We start from the raw sequence: 13,161 nt of genomic DNA, 5'->3' as shown, positions 1-13,161 counted from the left end.
TGTGTGTGATCAGATCAGCTCCACGTTTGAGAAAGATGCTGTGGTAGCCGGTGTTGAAAGGATTGGAGGCAGGAGGTCAGGAGGTTCCTGTCGAGAGGACGGTGGCCTGCACAAGGGCCTGGACCACTGAGGAGGAATATTGGGGGACTTAACTGCATCTGGGATCCCCACCCCCATTTTCACCTTGAACTCAGCTGCAGACTATTCCAAGTGTGGGGGGCAGTCTCTGGGTACCTGAGTCAGAAGCACAGCTGGGGGAGGGCAAGCTCAGCGTTTCTCCAAAGGAAATGTCATTTCATCACTTTTCAAGGTAACGTGTTGATGATTGAATTTGTTATAAAAGGTATTTGAGGAGGCGATGGGAAGGAGGTAGCGAGAGACGTGGAAAAGGGGGTCAGAGAGTGGTGGCAGTACTCAGCCTGTCCTGTGGGTCTTGTGGGTGGGTCTGCTCCTCTTTGCCCCAGAGGCTTAGGGTCCATGACCTCTGAGTGTGACCTCCAGCCGGGCCCGATACCCCTAGCCAATTCTGACCCCAGGGGCTCTGGCTTGCCTGTAGCCCCCATCCCACCCTCCCGCAGTGGGTTTCAGTTAGAATTCAGGTTTCCTTCACCGAATTCCCTCTTGTCAGAATATCCTCCCACCACTCGAGGATGTCTTCTGGAATTTTAAGTCTGCCCTTCAGCACAAAGCAGGCCCAGCTCCATACCTCTCCCACCCGGCCTCTCAGCGGAGGGCCTCCAAGGACACAGGGTGGGCCAAGCAGCGTTCGCGACTGAGCTCCGACTGTCAGGAGCCTCTGGAAACACAGCCCCCAACTAGACCCCTGTTAACGCTGCCCAGGAGGGCATCCACATGGGGCAGTGCCTCCTGCCCTGCGGCTTCTCCCTCACCTGGCTGGTAGCACCAGCCCTCCCTTGGTTGGTGCCCCCCAAACACAGGCCACCCCTCTCTGCAGACCCAGCACTGAGGGGAGCTGAGGACTCACCCTGAGGAAGGACAACAGGGCCCCCCTCCAGAACACCAGCCCCTCGGCTGTAGCTGCTCAGGTTTGTGGCCCCGAGCTGTGGCCCTGGCCTGACGCCCCACATCTCATTCGCCAGCTAAGTGTGAAGGCGGCGTGGCCTACCGTGTGCACAGCTGGCTGGACACGTACCCAAGAGCCAAGCAGATTTATTTCTGCCGCAGCCTCTGCTGATCAGGGTGTCTGCACTTCTCCACCCTTCACCCTTCACAGCCACCACAGTGGCAGCAGCTGCGGCCCTTGGCCAACCTGTCAAGGCTCAGCGATGCTGCAGTCATAGCAGAAGTTGAAGTTGGTGGGGGGCGGGGGGATAGGCGGTGGCTGCTCAGGGATGGGCACGTTCTCCAGCTCCAGCAAGCGCAGCTTGGTCTCCATGGTCAGCAGCTGCTCCAGGTCTAGCCGTGTCTGCTCACTGCTCATGGGACTGCCCAGCAGGGTGCTCAGCCCATCTGTCCACAGGTGGAACTGGGGATGGAGCCAGCGCCATGAGAGCCTGCCGGTCTCTTCCCCTGCCCGTCTGCCCACATCAGCTCTGTCTGCCCAGACACTCACCTCCCGTTTGGAGGGGGCAATGAAGTTGAGGTACGCCTCCTCCTCCCCGTGGTCGTAGCAGACTGAGAAAGCTAACTCGTAGAGGTCCTGGGGAGGCAAGGGAACCAGGAGCACTGAGCAGGGGTCCGGGCAGGGCAGGGGGGAAGAAGCCCAGGTCCCCACCAGCCTCACCTTGTTCTGCTTTATGGAGCCCTTGTCCCGGACGTGCGGGCAGTCCCTACCGGTCAGTAGTGCCCTGATGTCAGCCACAGGGACTGTGGGAAGAAGCTGGGCTGACCACGGGGGCCCCAGGTATCCCAGGGCATGGGTGGTCTGGGAAAGCAGGTGTCCAACCCCTGCCCCTGCCCTCCTTACGCTGCTCTGAGAGGCTCTCGGGGGCAGGCGGACTGGCACCGTCCTCCACGTCCCCGTACTGCAGCACCTTGTGGTTGGGGGACAGGCAGCAGAACCACAGCTTGTCTGGGCAGCAAGGGGAAGAGGGAAGGAAAGATAAGAGGGGCCCTGACCCCAAGCCAGCCGCCCTCTGTCCCCCTGCCCACTGAACAACCCTGGCGCCTCCGGCTGCTGATCTTGCGGAAGAGTGTCCCCTCGCAGAGGCGGAGCAGACGCTGCTGGCGGATCAGGCCCAGGAGCTCCGGCTTCAGCTTCTCCCGAAGCTCCCTGGTTGGCGGGGGAGGGTTGCTGTCAGGACTGACCTGGGGCCAGGCCCATGGGTCACCGGGGAAAGCAGGGTCTAGGACCGGACCCATGGCCGCCACTCACAGTATGGGAGGGGCCAGCGTGCCCTCCTGATGCAGGCGCTCTGTCTGCCTCAGTCGCAGCACCTCCCCGTAGTTGAGCGCGTTCACCTTGGTTCGGAAGAGCTCCAGGGAGCTGGGCTTCAGGGCCAGCGTGCGGGCCAGCTGCTCCCGGACCACTTGCATGACCTGGGGCCACCCCGGGCTCAGTTCAGGGTCTGAGCTCTGGGCCCCTCCCGGCACAGCCCCCTGCCCTGGCCGAGGGCTCCGGGCTCCCACCCACCCACCTTGTCAAAGTCCTCCTGTGTGGCCCGCATCTCCTTCCAGGTCTTATTCAGCAGCTGGATGCTCACACAGAAGAGCTCATGGAAGCTCTGGTCTTGGCCGAAGAACATGGGTGAAAAGTCCTGGGCCGTTTCGGAGCCTGGAGCAGGGGGGCAGGAGGGGCTCAGGGAGAAAGTATGTAAAGCCCCTGGCCCTCTCTGCCCTTCCGTCCCCTGTTCCCAGACACACTGCCCAGTCCCACTCACAGGGCTCCCCAACGTGGAGCAGCTCGCACAGCAGCACGGTCAGCTGGATACTGCTCCGGGCAAAGGGGCACTCGTGCTTGTCCTCGCGGCTGCTGTTCTCCAACACAAACTGGGGTGGCGGCAGCGGAGAGTGGGGCGGGGCGTCACGGCTCGGCCCATGGGAACCCTCACAGGCAGGCGTCCTGCTCTGCCCACCCCTCCCCAACACTGACCCGGCTGTAGGCATTGGGTGCGTGTCTGGAGAAGTAGAGCATGTTGTCCAGGGCCAGCAGGCCGGGGGGCACGCGCTCTAGGTCTTGCGCGGGGTTGCTATTCTGGAGGAAGGGGGACAGGCAGCTGAGGCGGGGCCCCCGCCCTCTGGGACAACAGCAGTCCTGGGTTGAGGCAGGGGTGGGTGGGGGGCTCGGGGAGGGTCACTCACGGAGAAGCCCAGTTTGCGGAACTCGCGGGCACAGAGGGAACGGCGACGGTCAGCACTCAGCCCAGCACTGGGGGACTCCCCTTCTGGCTCGAAGGCAGCCTGGCGCAGGGCCTGCAGCTGGTCCCTCTGATCCTGGGGTCACCATTTGGGGGTGGGGAGGAGTCACATCAGGGTCAAGGCCAAGCTCCAGCTGCCCCTAGCCTGTGTACCCCAAAGGCACCCACCTGGCTGTAGGGGTCCAGTGGTGTCCGCATGCGCGGCTCCAGCAGCCCCAGTGTAAGGGACTGCAGCACGTACAAGTGATGAGCCATCTCGTCGCCCATTGGCACTGCGCTGTGGATGATGTTCTGTAGGACAGCCAGCCCACGAGTGTGAGCTCGGGCTCACCGGGAGAGGAGGAATGGGGGGGGGGGGTCCGGGTCCGCCTGGCCCAGTGCTTCGTACCTTGTAGATGAACGGGCGAAGGTTTCTCTGCCACAGTTTGTCAAGCATTTGCTGAGGGTGAGTGGGAAGGGGGCTTAGATAATGTGACCCTACCACGAGCACCGACCCTGTAGGCCCAGGGCGGAGCACAGTGCTCACCAGCTCCTGCCCCTTGTCCACCTCCCAGACGGACACCCACCTTACGGTCAGCGGGGCTGGCCCCCTGCAGCAAGGCCGTCAGCAGTGCCATGGCCTTGGTTTGCAGCTGCTGGTTCATCCTGGGACGAGAAGAGGGCTCAACGGGCCATCCAGGATCTGGCTGTGCTCCCCTCGTGTGCTCCCCTCGTCTGCACCCGACCCCGAGAGACTTACACCTGTAGGTGCACCAGCAGCCTGTCCAGTGTAACCTCATTTTTGACCAGCTGGCCCAGGACAGGGCTGCTCAAGGTCACACTCTCCAGCAACCTGAGGGCCAGTGGCTGCACAGAGGCATCCATCAGGTTCATGTTCACATAGCACACCACCTGTAAGGGGGTAAGGGTCGTCACCACCTGACCGGCATGGATGGCCAGATCCTAACACCACCCCACTGCCCCGACCTGCTGTCCCTAGGAAAGCCTACCCACCTTCCTAACAAAGGGGATAGTGAGCGTCTCCCAGGACACCACGCCGTGCTCCATGAGCTCCAAGAAGGCCTGCAGTGCGAGGGCCAGCACCTCCCCTAGGCTGGGGGGACATCTGGGGCTGAGCAGGGCCCAGATCAGGACCCCCAGCCCCACCACGTCCACCACCAACCACAGCCCAATGCTCACTCGTCCCCTTCCTCAATGATGGTGCCTAGCCTCTTTAGCCCATCACGGCTGATGACCTCCTGGGCAAAGGTCATGTCGGAGGCCAGCAGGGCGAGGTGCTGCAGGGCTTCCCGGCGCCCTTCATGACTCCCGCTCTGCAGCCTACCCAAGAGCTGCTCAGCCTCAAGGTCCTGGCAGGGGCAGGAGCAGAAGCAAAGGTGAGCGAGGAGGATGGGTGGAGGCAAGGAGTGAGGACTGAGGTGTGGGGACCACGGTGTCCACCAGGTGGAGCACTGCAGGGATGTGACTGGAGCCTCCAGACCTGGGGAACAGGCTTAGGGGGACAGAAAGGAGGCAAGGGCAGTGGGGCAGGGAATGAGGGTGGGCCAGGAGAGGCTTTACTGGGGCAGTGCTGAGGCACAGGATGCTGCCATTCTTGATCTCTGAGCGGTTCTGGAGAAGACAGCAGAAGAGGGAGAGAGAAATCAGGAAGGGCCCTGAGGGTTGGTGAACTGGGGTTGTAAACAGGGGATGATTGAAAACGCGGTGAAAGATCACATTCCAGAAGGGTGAGGGGTGGAAGGAATCGCGGCCCGAATCAGAAATTGGAAGGGTCTAAAGAGCAGTGGGCACTCACATTCTCAGTGATGTATCTCCTGCTGCCATCGGCAAACTGCAGGGCGTAGCGTTCAGAGTGAGCCAGGCTCCACCTGTAGGCAGAGGAGGCTCGGTGAGGCAGGTAGGGCGCGCCCCCTCCCGCCCGCCTTTCCCCCACCCCCCGGCCTGACAGGCCGGCACTCACGCGTCGCACACCTCCTTCAGCACAGCGGCCAGGGGCTTTGCCTGCAAGTGAAGAGGTCACTCACGAGGCCAGGAGTGAGGAAAGAGTTGGGGAAGAACCTGGGGAAGGGGTAGGGTGGGCTGTTGCAAGGGGAAGGGGGCGACCCAGAGGTGGGCTAGGGTGGATGTTGGCCAGACTGGCCGGGTGACCTGGTCCAGCTGGATGAGCTGCGGGATGGCATCACGCTTCTGAACGGCGATCTTCACCACGTCCCTTGGGGGCGCCATGGTCAAGCTGGGGCGGGCGCCTTTGCCTTCTAAACCGAGCAACCTCCTGTGGAGGGGGCACCTGCTCTGGGCCCCTGGGGACAATGAGGGTGTCCCTCTGTCCGTAGCCTGACGCCGGTGGCCCGCACTCACTACCCCGCTCACTGCCCAGGCTCCCACACCTGGCGAGGCGCTCCGTCCTTCCCGAAGGAGCCGAGGCCAGTTCCGGGTTGGCGTCCCGGAGATAGGAGGACGGCGCCTCCCCCGCCCCGCCCCGCCCCGAAGAGGCCCCGCCCCACCCGAAGGTGAGGCAGGTGGGGGAGGGAAGGAAGGGAGGGCTGCCGCGCTGCCACACCTCTGGCTCCAGCAAAGATGACCCACCCAATCCCACCACCAATCCAGCAGTCCCAGGGAGGCCCCCCTCCCGCAAAGAACCAGACCAGAGATAGCCTTAGGCATGATCTTTATTCACTTGGACACTGTACAAATATTACAACTTCCTTTTGCTGCAAAAAGTATAAAAATAATCTTTATATAGGAATCCATTCATTACGGCAAATCTTTCTAAATCTCCGCAAATGGCTCTAAATGAGGGTAAATGAATAAACAAGGACTATGGGGCAGCAGGAGGTTGGGCCAATCCTCGGGGACTCACCTGCCCAGACTCCTAGCTAGAGACCTCTGTTTCTTCCTGTTTGCACCCCCTACCACCACCTACAGGTTGTCAGGGATAAGGATCGGGCAGAAGGGGGACAGACGACCAGGAGCTTTAGGGTCAAGAAAGGGGTGGGGAGAAGTGAAGGAGCCTAGAAGTGGTGCTGGCAAGTGGCAGACTCCACCCCAGCTTCCCTCCTGGGAGGGGGAGGAGCTAGCAGGAACGGGGCAGTGGGGGTTAGACAAGCTGCTCTATGGAGTTTACTGGGTTCTCATTCTGTGACACTGGGTGGCAGCAGAGCCTGGGCTCAGGGAGGGGACAGGGAGGACACAAGGTAGGGGAAGGCTCCAGAAAAGGACAGGCAAATATTTTGGCGCCACCATGGAGGAAGCTGAGGCCCTTTCTCCTGCTCTCCCAGCACAACACAGGTGCCAGTGCAGGAGTGGGAGCCGTGGCGGGAACTGCAGTGAGGGAAGGCTGGGGGGGCCAGGCGTCTGTGGCTCTCAAGCTGTGGAGGGGTGAGGTGTGGAGGTCCCCAAGCAGCCCTCAGGTTAGACAGTCTGTGTCCCAGCCACACAGGGCGTCCCCATCAGTCAGAGGTTGAGAACAGGCACATCAAAGAGGTCACAGACACCTTCACTCTCATCCAGGTTGTAGATGTAATCATGGTCTCCGGGGGGTGGAGAAAGGCGGAGAAGGGGGGCAAACACTGCGGAGAGTACCAGACTGAGGCTGGGGCCAAGGCCCTACCCAACAGCTGCCCAACCCCCTGTCCACACCCACTCCCCACCTCCCTCGGCCACCCACCTTCCGAGGTCATCAGCTCCTCCAGCAGCTCTGAGCTCATGCACTCTGTGGAAGGAGAAAGAGCTCAGTTACATTTCTGGCTCCTGCTTCTCCATGCACTAGAGCCCATGAAGGGAACCCCCCAATCAGGAACCTTTACACTTTGTCCAGGTACCAACCACAACCATAGGTCCCAGAAGGGCAAGAAAACTGCTGTTAAGACCCAGCAAACTGTGCCCATACCCTAGCCCTAAGGAGAAACATAGCCCTACCTCGTGTGGGATCAAAGATTTCTGACAGCTCTTTGGGGAGTTCCAGAACTGAAAGACAAGAAAGTCATGCTCAAGGGCACAGAGGTTCAGCCCAGCCCCGCTCGAGTCCCCAACCTCTTCAGATCCTGTAACACCCACTCTGGGGTTTCACAGGCTGAAGAGATGGAGGCCCTGCCCCAAGCCAAATTGGCACTGTCTGTCAATCACCCTTGCTGACCCAAATGCCTCAGTGTTAAGCCCAAGGTACCAAAGGCTCATTGCAGGTGGCATAGCCCTTCTAACTCAGAAGTGCTGCAGAAGGGCAAGCAGAACCCTTCCTTTATGAGCTCAGCATGCATACCCTGCCTGATGGAGGATGCCCTGCCTGGAGAATACCCCGTCCACCCCCACCCTTACTGGGCACTTCCTCGGTGGCAGGCTCAGACACCACATCTGAGCAGGGTTACCTAGCAGAGAAGGCGGCAGACACTTCAACAGGGGCTAGTGCTACAGAGTGACAGCCCTGCCACAAAGGTCTGACTGGGAGGATGCACATGTAAAGCAGGACAAAAGGAAGCTGGAGAGGAGTGCTGGGGCTGGATCACAAGGGATGTCCTATGCTAGGCTACGAGGTTCTGGTTTTACCCAGCAGGCCTTAGGAAGCCAGGAAAGGTACTTTTGTAAACAGAAACGCCAGGCAGGCTGTGCTTCGGACATTATTGACCGAGGTAACGAGGAGGATGCTGAAGAATTTATGCCAGAGGTGACTGGCAGATCCTGAGTGTTGAGGATATGACAGATATCTGGACAGAACTCACTCAGCAGATGTGATGTGGGAGGAGAAGGAGGGAGAAGGAGCTGGGACTGGAAAAGCAAGTGCAGTTGAGAACACGTGGGAATGGAGAGCCTACTGGATGTGAGGAAGAAGGCACGTGGACATAAGTGTGGGGTCCAGGAGAAACACCTGAGCAAGATGGGGCCTAGGGGTTCATCTAGCCCTCTGCAGGTGTGGCATGGGACAGAGACCTGGGAAGTGTCTGTTTAAGGAAGCGCCAGGAAGAGGTCAGAAGGGAAGCCAGTGAGAGAAGGGCCAAGAGCTGGCATCATTAGAGCCAAAGGAGAAAAAAGCATCAGTACGGAGCAAGAGGCCATCAGAGCACAGCAGCCTTGAAACCCGCTGGGGCTGACAGTCAGGGTTGGGCAACTTACCAAGAGCATGAGGGGTGTGTGTTGGGGAAGGGGGGTGCAGGGGTCCTGACTGCCGCAAACAGGGGGTGATTAGGAGATCAAGATATGAAGTGGAGTGGAGATGACTTTCTCAGAGTCCAGACAGAGAGGAGACAGGGAAAGTGAGAGAGGGAGACAGAAGGGACAAAGCATCGTTTAGCGAGAGAGCAGCGCCTATAGGCTGGGGAGAAGGAGTCCTGGGAAAGGAACACTCAAGTTGCCAGATGGAGACAGGACTCCAGCGAGATAATGCCGCCTCCCCCGGGGAAGGGCTGCCGTCTTTGCGGCCTGAGGGCCACACCACAGCCCCTTCCCCGAGAGAGTGCTTTCACCTTCCTGAGACCCGAGTCGAAGGGTGGCAGGCAGGGTTTGAGGCAGGGCCAGGGAATTTTGTAACAGACCAGTAAGGGGGACAAACAGGCGCCAGCACTGAATCCGGAGGCTGAGCTCCCCGCTCCAGCTGGCCCTCGTGCTGGCCAGCTCTGGCTGAGGAGTTAGGACAGCTGAGTTCCCAGACCCAGTTCTGTTTCTGACCTCAGACTGGCTAAGGCTGGGTTCTCTCTACTCCCAGTGGGACAAGTACTCACCGCCTGTGGGGTCTGCCTTGATCGGCTCAAAGGAGGTAGAAGGGTTGGGTCCAGATGAACTGCTATTGCTGCTGCTACTGCTGCTGCTGCTGCTGCTGCTGTCCAGCAGGGCAGACGACTGCAGTGGCCGGGTGTCCAGTGCTGTCGGGCCCAGTGGGAGTGAGCTGAGCTCACCACTGTCCTTGCTATCAGTTTCAGGGCCGCCACTCACTGCAACCACATGTCCCAAACCCAGTCACTTGGGGGCAGGAAGTGGGATATCATAGCTGGCTGTGACAGGACACACGGCCAGGATGCCTACAGCCCTGGCTCCCAGGCCCTAGGACAGTTAGGCACTGCCAGTTCCCCCTGAAGAGGTGGCCTGGAAATGAGGCACTGAAGGAGACAGGGGCACGAGGCCTGTGAGAGCGGGGCACTCACGGACAACATGGAAGCTGTGACCACCCTTCCAGAAGGGCTGTTGGGGCCAGTGAGACATAGGTGGGCCTGGGGGAAAACTGCCACCACTAATGCCCCTCCACTCAGTCAGAGATTTGCTGTTAAAGAGGGCTCCCTTGTCACAGCGAGGGGAGGTCAGCTGGGGGCCAGAAAAAGGACAACCCCCACAGGGTCTCTGCCAGCTCCGAGTATAGCATCCCACAACCCCGGGATATTGCCCCTTGGGTCCCAGAGATCACTCTGTCACCAGATGCTCATCATGTCTCACCTGTGATCTCAGCTGCTGGACTGGCCATCCCCTGGGCTTCAGTGCTGCCAGGGACACAGGTGCTGGTGGTCACCTGGGGACTGCTTGGGTGTGAGGCATCCTGGGGCAGGGCCACCGCAGGTTTGGGCAGAGGCGGAGGAGTAGAGACAGCAGGTGGGCTCTGGAGCAGATCTTCAGGCGGCGGCACAGGCACCGCCACAGGCGGTGAGCTCCATGCCTCCTTGTTCACCAGCAGCACCTCGATGGGCCCACTCACACTCTTCAAATGAATCTGGTACTTCTTCTGCCCATTGAGACCCTGGGGGTGTGGGACAGAGGACAGAGGGCAGGTGGAACTGGAAGCAGGTTTGCCTCCTGCCCCACATGAGCCACGGTGTCCTCTCCCACTCCAGGCTGCCCATCCTCCTAGATAACCCAAAAGCTCAGGCCTCCCCCTACCTGCCCCACCCTGGACTTATCAGGCTCCGCAGCCAGCATCCACCCTCAACCAACCCTGCCTGCCCGAGATGAGCACCCACCTCTGGGATGGGCACCTCCAGGCTGGTGCCAGACGGAGCCCGGATGGCCAGGAGGGTGTCTCCTAGAATATCAAGGAGGATGAGTCAGGGCCCAGGGGCTCAATCTGAGCTGGGAATTGGGGTTCCTGTCCCTTGGAGCAAGGAAGGACATTACGGTCTTTGAGGGCCCAGACAGTAGGCCTCACCCATCCCCCACAATGGCTTGAACAGACAACTAGAGCCTTTCTCCTTCCAAGGACCCAGGGGTCTGTAACCAGAAAATCCAGATTCAAACATGTGGAACAAAAAATTGCTGGCCACGGGCATCACACATCCTCAGCTGAGGGCTGCTCCCTAGGTGTAGATGTTCTGGCCAAGGCCAACATCCCTTCCCCAGGACCGGTCTGAGGGATGAAAGATGGAGAAGGGGCTGTTCCTGTATCCATAACGCAACTAAACTAACTACAGGTTGGAAGTGGGCATTGTTGCCCCCTGGATACAAGCACGCACGAACGCATAAACAAGGATGCAGAAGCCAAACCCAAGGGTAGACAGGGAAGGGACAGACCCAGGAACTCAGCCCAAGATTCTTGTATCCTCTCAGTATGTTTAGTCTCCACAGGGTCCCGGGGACCCTCAGATCCAGAACTTACCCTGCCTGATTCCTCTTTACAAAGGCCTCAGGAACTCTCTTAAGAGATGGAACTCTCTTTGGATACCGAGCCCACTGCTCAGGACTGTGGCTCAGCCCAGCCCCGCCCCCATCTCCCCCCACTCAGGCTCTGCTCACCAGCAAAGCATCTGCAGATGTCCTCATGAGTCACGTAGGCCAAGGTGTGGGGGTTAAGGAGAACGACTGATGCCCTGCCTATGGCGACAGACGGTAGATCACAGAGAAGACCAAGCTCTTTGACAGACATCTAACATACAAACCCTTAGAGAAGGTCCCGGGACGGGGGTCCAGATGGAGAGGGATCACAGGTAGGGGAGGGGCTCTAAAGAGAAGCAGGAGGCTGGGACCTGGCCAAGAGCTGCAGGACCAGCCTCTCAAGAGGGATAGGGCCCAGAGCACCACACAGCAAACCCAGATGGACCAGAGGACCCCTCGCCCACACCCCAGGAGCAGGGACTGCCAGGAGGATATCAACTGTTCTGCACGTCCTCAGTGACATTCCGGATGCTCTGCTGCACCCACACCTTGTGCTGGTCCAGTTCTTGCTCTCGCTGCTGCAGCTCCTCGATCTCTGCCTTGAGCTCAATCAGCTTGTCCGCAATCTCCCGGGTATTGCAGCCAGGCCCCACGCCCCTGAACCCAGGGAGTGGGGCTGAGAGGGGCTGCCAGAAACTCTGCGTCTCATGGTCCCTGCTCTCTCCTGCACCCTCCACCCCCACCCCCGCAACACTTCTGGGGAAGGGATCCCATTACCCTCCCAGGTGCCCTCACTCACTTCCACTGGATGCTATTCTTGGATTTTTTCTCGATCAGCCCAATACCTTCCAGCACGTTGGTAATGTCGTAAATCCGCCGTTTCTGGCGCACAGCTAGGGTGTCAGCTGCCTGGCAGAGAGAACAGAGAACAGGATGCTCAGTCCCACTCTCAGGTGTACCCTCAGGTACCCTGAGACTTGGTCTGCAGTAGTCTGGAAAGGCAATGGACAGTCCCAACGCTCCTCCCAGCCACTACAGTAGCGCAGGACCCCAGGGCGGAAAGAGGTCTGGCTCAGGCTGAACTGATGTTCTGTTGCTCTTTTCCCCGGGCAGGGAGGGCCACGAGGATCTGCACCTGCAGCTCCCGACACTGGCACACAGCTGACACCCAATTTCCTCAGCTGAACGGATTAAACTGCTCCCGGCCTCCCATTTGTGAGAAAGCACACGGATGGCGGCCTATTCTCTGAGGGCTTCGCTGGGCCGCCCCGGGGGTTCCCGCTACCTGCCCAGGCCTGTTCCACCATCCCCTCTATTGCCCCTTAGCCCGGGCCGCACCAGCTTGAGGTCAAGCACGCCGTCCTTGGCCTCCTGCAGAAGCGACACGAACTTGGTTGTGAGAAGTCCCAAACTCTTCTCGTGCCGGCTTGGGGTGCCCGGGGGCGGCGGCGCCTGTGGCCCGGCCTCCGCCATCGCGCCCGCCCGCCGCCTCCCCTCTGCCAGGCCAGGCCAGGCCGGCGCCGCCGCCACTTCCGCTTCCGTTCCTCACCGCCAGCCGCCGGCGCCAGCGTCGTTGCTTCCGCTTCCTCCCCGCGCTCTCCTAGGGAACCTGGAACAATTCCTCTCTGCGGACATGGCCGCAAAACTTCGGGGACTATCAGCAAATATTCAACCGCCGAAAAGGACGAAAACAACCCAGGGATCCCGAGAGACGGGACCTGATGCAAATATTTTGGAGGAAGTCGATGCCAGCCCGGCAGTAGAGAAATGGGAGTCACTGAAACCTTCCTGGATGGCCAGACTGCCCCAACACCACTAACTCTGCCCTAGCCCCCGTGTCGGGAGAGGGGACCACACTGCCAGATGAAGCCCTTGTGTTTCCCCAGTCCTGCTCCTATAAGCTACCCCGCTGTCTTGAGGTCACCTACCCTATTATCGCACTTCACTTTCAGCCAAACAGTAAGCACTAACTACATCTAGCTTGTCCTCTGGTCTGCAACCTCGACCTAGTCTTTCCCTAGCCTAGTCTTTCTCTTGTCTCCACACTGCAGTGCTCAGAGGCCATGGAATTAGAACCCCTTTTCAGCCAATGCAAACATGTTCACCGATGCACAAAATATGTAAAGCACTTAGAGCAGTTCCTAGTGTGTAGGAAATAATATGTCTTTGCTGGTATAATTTTGTTATTTTTAACATTTTTGTTATCATTGTTGATTTTTGGTCAAGTTCTCTGGGAAACAGACTTTGACACAGGGATCTGTCTGCAGGAAGTTTATTGAAA

General features: G+C 59.5%; 2 protein-coding genes across 4 annotated transcripts; both read right to left on the bottom strand.

The window, feature by feature from the left end:
• Nucleotides 1-1,153: 1,153 nt before the first annotated feature.
• On the bottom strand, nucleotides 1,154-5,783 carry ELMO3 (engulfment and cell motility 3). 2 transcript variants are annotated; one of them, XM_028502024.2, is made up of 20 exons: nucleotides 5,466-5,783; nucleotides 5,278-5,318; nucleotides 5,113-5,185; nucleotides 4,878-4,928; nucleotides 4,497-4,666; nucleotides 4,311-4,410; nucleotides 4,057-4,208; nucleotides 3,884-3,962; nucleotides 3,706-3,756; nucleotides 3,486-3,608; nucleotides 3,262-3,393; nucleotides 3,053-3,154; nucleotides 2,841-2,949; nucleotides 2,598-2,734; nucleotides 2,336-2,499; nucleotides 2,121-2,233; nucleotides 1,928-2,032; nucleotides 1,745-1,827; nucleotides 1,574-1,660; nucleotides 1,154-1,486 (listed from the first exon to the last, which is right to left on the bottom strand). In XM_028502024.2, exons 1-20 carry the CDS (start codon nucleotides 5,541-5,543, stop codon nucleotides 1,274-1,276), a joined length of 2,163 nt encoding a protein of 720 aa, XP_028357825.1. In that variant the 5' UTR covers nucleotides 5,544-5,783; the 3' UTR covers nucleotides 1,154-1,273. The 2 variants fall into 2 exon arrangements, with proteins under 2 accessions (XP_028357825.1, XP_035867887.1); XM_036011994.1 differs by lacking the exon at nucleotides 4,878-4,928.
• A 185-nt stretch (nucleotides 5,784-5,968) lies between these two features.
• On the bottom strand, nucleotides 5,969-12,402 carry E2F4 (E2F transcription factor 4). 2 transcript variants are annotated; one of them, XM_028501905.1, is made up of 10 exons: nucleotides 12,219-12,401; nucleotides 11,680-11,789; nucleotides 11,376-11,537; nucleotides 11,022-11,065; nucleotides 10,253-10,314; nucleotides 9,735-10,032; nucleotides 9,029-9,238; nucleotides 7,236-7,283; nucleotides 6,985-7,029; nucleotides 5,969-6,886 (listed from the first exon to the last, which is right to left on the bottom strand). In XM_028501905.1, the coding sequence occupies exons 1-10, from the start codon at nucleotides 12,351-12,353 to the stop codon at nucleotides 6,771-6,773; spliced, it is 1,230 nt and encodes a 409-aa protein (XP_028357706.1). In that variant the 5' UTR covers nucleotides 12,354-12,401; the 3' UTR covers nucleotides 5,969-6,770. The 2 variants fall into 2 exon arrangements, with proteins under 2 accessions (XP_028357706.1, XP_035867890.1); XM_036011997.1 differs by lacking the exon at nucleotides 9,029-9,238 and having other exon boundaries at nucleotides 12,219-12,402.
• Between the last annotated feature and the right edge of the window lie 759 nt (nucleotides 12,403-13,161).

This window comes from Phyllostomus discolor, chromosome 12 (genome assembly GCF_004126475.2).
Source record: "Phyllostomus discolor isolate MPI-MPIP mPhyDis1 chromosome 12, mPhyDis1.pri.v3, whole genome shotgun sequence".
Lineage (NCBI taxonomy): Eukaryota > Metazoa > Chordata > Mammalia > Chiroptera > Phyllostomidae > Phyllostomus > Phyllostomus discolor.
This window is presented reverse-complemented; position numbering and strand designations above follow the sequence as displayed.

Excerpts from the sequence above, each read along its gene's own strand:
- ELMO3 (XM_028502024.2), bottom strand. The coding sequence starts at position 5,543 with ATGGCGCCCCCAAGGGACGTGGTGAAGATCGCCGTTCAGAAGCGTGAT. Across the intron at positions 2,950-3,052 it reads CACCCAATGCCTACAGCCGG|TTTGTGTTGGAGAACAGCAG; the intron begins GTCAGTGTTGGG and ends CCGCCACCCCAG. Across the intron at positions 1,661-1,744 it reads GCTCCATAAAGCAGAACAAG|GACCTCTACGAGTTAGCTTT; the intron begins GTGAGGCTGGTG and ends TTGCCTCCCCAG.
- E2F4 (XM_028501905.1), bottom strand. The coding sequence starts at position 12,353 with ATGGCGGAGGCCGGGCCACAGGCGCCGCCGCCCCCGGGCACCCCAAGC. Across the intron at positions 10,315-11,021 it reads CATCTGCAGATGCTTTGCTG|GAGACACCCTCCTGGCCATC; the intron begins GTGAGCAGAGCC and ends TTGATATTCTAG. Across the intron at positions 9,239-9,734 it reads TCCAGCAGCTGAGATCACAG|TGAGTGGCGGCCCTGAAACT; the intron begins GTGAGACATGAT and ends ATGTGGTTGCAG.